At 50.2% G+C, this 6000-nt stretch overlaps 1 protein-coding gene across 9 annotated transcripts in view; it reads left to right on the top strand.

The window, feature by feature from the left end:
- The first annotated feature begins 252 nt into the window (after nucleotides 1-252).
- The window catches only part of UNC5D (unc-5 netrin receptor D), a 562020-nt gene continuing 556272 nt past the window's right edge, over nucleotides 253-6000 (top strand). For all 9 annotated transcript variants that reach the window (XM_082715458.1, XM_082715460.1, XM_082715461.1 and 6 more), the window contains exon 1: nucleotides 253-657. In XM_082715458.1, coding sequence (XP_082571584.1) covers nucleotides 555-657 — 103 coding nt within the window. In that variant the 5' untranslated portion in view covers nucleotides 253-554. The remainder of the gene's footprint in view (nucleotides 658-6000) is intronic.

Here is a 6000-nt window from a genome sequence, read left to right as displayed (position 1 = left end):
GCGCTCGCGTCCCCGAGCCGGGCTCCGGACCCGCTGCCTCTCCCCGCGACCGAGGGCCATTTGCGGCGCGTGGAGGAACCCGAGGGCGCGTGCCGCCACCGCGGGGCTCACCTGCGCCTCCCGGCCTCCCGCCCCGCGCGGCCCGCCGCCGCCCCGCCCCGGCCCGGCTCATTGGCTGCCGCTCCGAGGGGAGGAGAAGGGGCGGCCGCGGGGATCTCATTAGCGATGCGGACTCGCTCCTCCGCCCGGTAGTCCCGGACCCGGCAGCGGCGGGAGCGCGGCGAGCGGTGCTGCGGGAAGGACGCGCGACTCCGGCAGCGGCCGTGGCGGCGGCGGTCGCCCCGCCGTGGGAGGCTATGGGGGCGCGTGCTGGCTCCCGGTGCCCGGCCAGCGGCGGCTCGGAGCGCCCTGCCCCGGGGCTGTAGGGAGCCGCCGTGGATCAGTCACTCGCCGAAGACCTCCGGGACCCGCTTGTCTCGGTCCTCGGCTCGCCCTGCTTCTCCCGGGCGCCCGGGGCGTGGAAGAGGAGCCGGACTCCGAGCACGGCGAGGACCATGGGGAGAGCGGCCGCCGCAGGAGGAGGTGCTGGAGGGGCGCGCCGGTGGCTCCCGTGGCTGGGGCTCTGCTTCTGGGCGGCGGGGGCTGCGGCTGCCCGAGGTAAGCGCCGGGCGGAGCGGGCGGCGGGGCCCGGGGAGAGGCGAGGGGACGACGGCGAGACCCAGCGGGACCCGCGCCCATGGCGCTGGCTTCCCAAGTTGCGCGCTGCACCTCTGCGAACGCGGACCCCACAGGGTGGGAATCGGGCGGAGGACCTCGGAGGGGACCGCTGCCTCCCACCCCAAGTTTGCGATCAGCCGCAATCCTACAGGTTGCTGTGACCGGGGCCCCTACCCTTGACGCCCACCGCCTGCTCCGTTTTCCGAGCCCTCCCCAATTGCTGCAGACCGGGGTACCCACCTCTTCACTCCAATCTCGCTCTCCCGTGCCCTCTGCACTTGCCTGTAAGACGAGAGACCACGGGTGGGCGCGCACTGTGGTGTCCGAGAGTTCCTGGGAGAGGGGCGGGGTGATGGGAGCCTCTGTAGGGTGGGCTTGAATGGAGAGGGAGCCTTTTCCCTTTGGGGAGCGACACCCAAGCTGAAGTCCGCTGAGCTTGGCAACCCACGGGCGACACTAACCCGAGGTCTTAGCACTGGGCTTTCTTTGGAGGAGGCCGCTGTGTGCGGGAGCCCGGGAGAGCTGTGTGCACCCCCCACGATTAGCTGTGCTCGCCCTGCGGAGCCGGGATAAGCATTTGGCCGGAGGCCGCTCACCCGGCCGCTACCCGGTGCCGCCTCCAGCTAGGGAGCTAGGGAGCGCAGGGCTCAAACCGCCGCTTCTTGCTGACTTTGAAAGACAAGCCCCGTTTTCCTGGATCCTCCGGACTCCAGTAGAGTGAAATGTTGCAACTGGTTTCACCTCCACTGTGAATGAGAACCGGGAGCATCAAGTTAAAGCTAAATCCCGCCGACTTGTTTTGAAGACGATCAGAAGCGATTTGAGACATAGCTTGAGTATTGTGGCTTTACCTTAGAAATAATCCCGAAGCTTCTCCTTCCCGCCCGTCTTTACCTTTCTCCTTCCCTGTGTGCCATCCATTAGGTTTAGAATATGTAATTGCACTGAATGATTTACCTAACGCTTGTCTGGCAAGAGGGAGGAACTGAGCTGACCGCCTCACCTTCTGCTCTCTTGGCTATCCTGAACATAATGAGTAGCCGGGAGACAAGAGGGAGGAAGGGGCTGGCGACAATCATAAAAGAACCAACGTAATCTAATTTTTACAACGGCCAACGGTGTGTTAAAAGCAGTCAGGATGCCTAGAATGAAGAATTAAAAAAAAAAAAAGAAAAGAAAAAGGGAAAGAGGTAGATAGAAGCTTTGTTTATGGTCCTGTTCAGTGACAATTTGCATTTCATTGACTGAAAACTTTTTTTTGTTGTTGTTTTTGTTTTTGTTTTTGGTGGAGCAGGCTTCTTAAAAGGCAGCAAAGGTTTAAAAATGAGCCTCGGTGATTGCACACTCTGGGTTCTGGTGAAGCCTGGTTCTTTCCCTTTGCTGGAAGAAGCACAAGCTTCAGCCATTTAATTTACTATGGAGAATGCCTCCTTGCAAAGTCAGCTCTGAGTTGGTTTTAATACACTGTTCTGGGGAAAAAGCGGGCCTTTTCTTTTCTAAATTTTCTAAGTGTCTGAATTCCCAGTTGCTGTTTGATGTGGAAATACCTAAGAGCACCTGACTCTGAGTACTGACCCCTTGGAATTTGGTTGGTGGAGTTGTATTGAAGCTAGCCCCCAACGAGAGGTGGGGACATGCCAGAAGCCTCTTGGATGGAGTTTTGCTGGCTGTGAAAGTAAGGCTAGCACCTCTTGTCTGCAAGCTGTTCTTTAAAGGTCTTCTAGAAAACATACTGTACACTCTGCAGGCTTATTTACAACAAAATGTCTTGCACAGATCATAGTAATGTTCAAGACACATGGAGTAGAGCAGTAAATCTGCCTAATATTTCCCTTGTAGTATTTTATGTTTTTGGGGGGGGGTATGAAGCCCGTTCCTTAGCATCTGTCAGGGATTCTATATGAAATGAGTCGTAAGCCAGCTCTGGAACCTGTGAAGCTGCATGCACCTGGTTTTGGGCAGGTGGGCACCATGGAGTTTTCAGAACAAAGGGTGTGTTTCAGTGATCCTTAAGTTCTGCCCATTCATTAAAAGCAGGATGAGTTGCACTCTTGTGGTATGTTTGTTGAGTCGTCTCACCAGACTCTGTGGGGTTAGCCCCAGGTTGTTCTTCTTTATCCAATGAAATAGGTGGTTTTTTTTGGCAAGTCTTTCCATGTTGATTTGAACCAAGGTATTCTGTCCCCTCCCCCCAAACCACAGGGTGTATAGAATTATGCAGTTTGCGTTGATGATCTAAGAATATTTAACAATTCAGTAGCATTTTCTTTATAATGACTTATGCTTTTGTTTGCAAGATGAGTGCACCAACTTTCTTTTTTTTTTCCTTTTCTTCTCCATACTTAATGTAAAACCATCTGAAAATCAGAGGGAGGTTTCAGGTGACGGGCTTTAAATGAATATACTGGAAGAGGAAGATGCTTGGGACAAAGGACTGCCCATAGAAACTGGTATGGCCCAAGGAGAAATGTTCTGGTTCCTTCCTTTGCAAACAAGACTTACCTTTTCAGATTTATGTTCCTGACTGCTGGCCTACTGTAAGGAAAGCACTTTGGTACCATGATTACTGTATATCTTAACACTTTCCAACTTAAAAGAAGGTTGTTTAAAAGTTATTCATGACCTGCCAAGTGCTAATTGAATCCACATCATGTTGTCATGTTGATTTGTTTTTGTTCTTTGAGAAAACGGGAGTAGTGCTGTAGATCTGGTTGTGATTCCCGTATTAGATACTGTACATAAAGATATCCTCATCTAAAGGCAGCGAGTGAGGTAATCTTAGATAGGCTAAACTTCCACACAGTTCCCTGCTTTAAAAAATGTCCTGGACAATGACACCTTCCTTATAATCGCTTTAGTAATGCAATAAAGGCAAGAGAGGTACACATTTATTTTCTGGGCATAATAGGGTCAGACCGTTTACACATACTTAAATCCATTTATCTACCTGGTTCATGTGTTTTAAAATCCATAGTCATTTCCTTCTTAACGAACTTTATATACCCCCCATTTCCCCCACCCCCCAATTCCCCTCTCTGGCCTTTCTCATTCTGCTCCTTTTCCTCAAAAAACTCTCCCTCCAGAGTGCTATGAGGAAAGTGCCTTTTCTCCCACTTTCCTCCCAGGAATGTCTTATTCTGACTTTTTGGGTTGTGCTTTTAGCTTGAACAGTCCTACGGCTGCTGGTTTTCCTGCCTGACAAAGTATTCTGCTCAAGAAATGCCTTCAAGTGGGGCAGTTGGGTGGCTCAGGTCTTCCCGTCCTGGGATTGAGCCTCACATCAGGCTCTCTGCTCAGCGGGATGCCTGCTCCCTCCCACTCCCACCCCCCACCCCCCCCACCCCGCCTCTCTGCCTACTTGTGATCTCTCTCTCTCTGTGTCAAACAAACAAATAAATAAAAAGAAATGCCTTCAAGTATTTTAGTTCTTAAGAAGAGATTATTTGTTCTAATCTGGCCCTTAGAAAGAAAGTTGTTCTTTTGCAGGGTCTTACTATGAAAAATAAATGGCTTTCCTCAGTCTTTGACAGGTGTGTGGTTCTAGAAGTGGTGGCCCATAGGGTGGGAAAACCTATGGGGCCGGAATCCTCCTTGAGCTCTCAGAACTGTACAACTGGGTGAGTCAGGTAGCCCCAGACCCTGCCTCTTACTAGTTAGGGAAGCACGTTTCTCTCTATCCTGACTTTGTGGTCTGCCTTTACTATGTATAGTACCTAGCTTAAAATGTTGCAACTCTAAAGATTTTCTCAAGGAATTAGTTGTACAGGAGGTAGTGAATATTTGATACCATCTCTTGTGCCTTTTCTTCTTTTTTTAATATGAAGGTTAGAGACCCAGGCTACACACATTCACGTCTAATCCGAAAGACAGGTATATCTACAAAGAAAGTTATATTCTGTAGCATCCTCTTAAAGAAGGTGGTAGTGGAGATAACAGGTGTCCCTGTAAAGGACAGACACTCACACTGACAAAGTCCCGATGGGGATGCATTTTTTTTTTTAAGATTTTATTTATTTACTTGACAGAGAGATCACAAGTGGGTAGAGAGGGGGGGTGTGGGGGGGTGGGGGGGGAGCAGGCTCCTTGCTGAACAGAGAGAGCCTGATGCTGGGCTCGATCCTGGGCTTGATCCCAGGACCGTGAGATCATGACCTGAGCTGAAAACAGAGGCTTAACCCACTGGACCACCCAGGCGCCCCGCAGATGCCTTTCGATTGCACTTTTGCCATTAATCCTAATCCCATACTCAGGAAAGTGCCAGCCATTGACCAGCCATGTCGTTGTCTTCTCTTCTGTCCTCCTCCCCGTCCTGATGACTTCATGAACTGATGGCATGACCACATGGCCAGCGGGGACTTGACTGTAGTGAGAAGGGCAAACTCTAGGTGAAGACCGCTGAGCAGTTCACCTCCCTCATTTGCTAAATGGCCGTTTTTGGCATGAGAACTCACCATCCGATTGCTGCCGCTCTTCACTTCATGCCTGTTCCTTAAGAGGAGGCATTTTTGTAGCCTTGAGTGCGAAGTAATCATAGCAGTTATTGTATCCAGTGTGTGCCATTGATTATCCTAAATGCTTTACATCTGTCAGCTCATTTAGTCTTTAAAATACCACTATGAGGGGATGCCTGGGTGGCTCAGTGGGTTAAGCCTCTGCCTTCGGCTCAGGTCTTGATCCCAGGGTCCTGGGAGGGATCGAGCCCTGCGGCTGGCTCCTTGCTCAGCAGGGACTCTGCTTCCCCCTTCTGTCTCTGCCTGCCTCTCTGCCTACTTGTGATCTCTGTCTGTCAAATAAATAAATAAAAACTTAAAAAAAAAATTGCACCCTGAGGTAAGTAGTATTCTCATAGGAAGGCAAAGAGGGCGGATATAACTTGTGCAAGGTCACAGAGATATGACAGAGGAGCCTGGATTTGAACTTACACCATCCTGCCCCAGAGCCTACAACAAGGACTGTTTCCTAAACTATGCCAAAAATAAAACGACCCTTATATTTCGGTGACAAAAGGACTAAAATTATTTCTCTATCACTGTGAGAGTTGTAGAGGAATTCAGAGTAGCTTAAATAAATCTATAAATACATTCAGATAAATCTCAGAGATTTGTGTTGTACGAAAACAACCACCCTCTCACCATTCAGCTTAATATACTTTGGGATTGGAACCACACTTAAAATTCTGAACGCCAGCTTCTAATATGATAGCTTGCCTTTTTTTTTTTTTTTTTTTTTCAATTTTGAATTTCAACAGAAAATATTACTCTGATTGAATGCGCCATCCATGGA

This window comes from Mustela nivalis (genome assembly GCF_964662115.1).
Source record: "Mustela nivalis genome assembly, chromosome: 20".
NCBI lineage: Eukaryota > Metazoa > Chordata > Mammalia > Carnivora > Mustelidae > Mustela > Mustela nivalis.
This window is presented reverse-complemented; position numbering and strand designations above follow the sequence as displayed.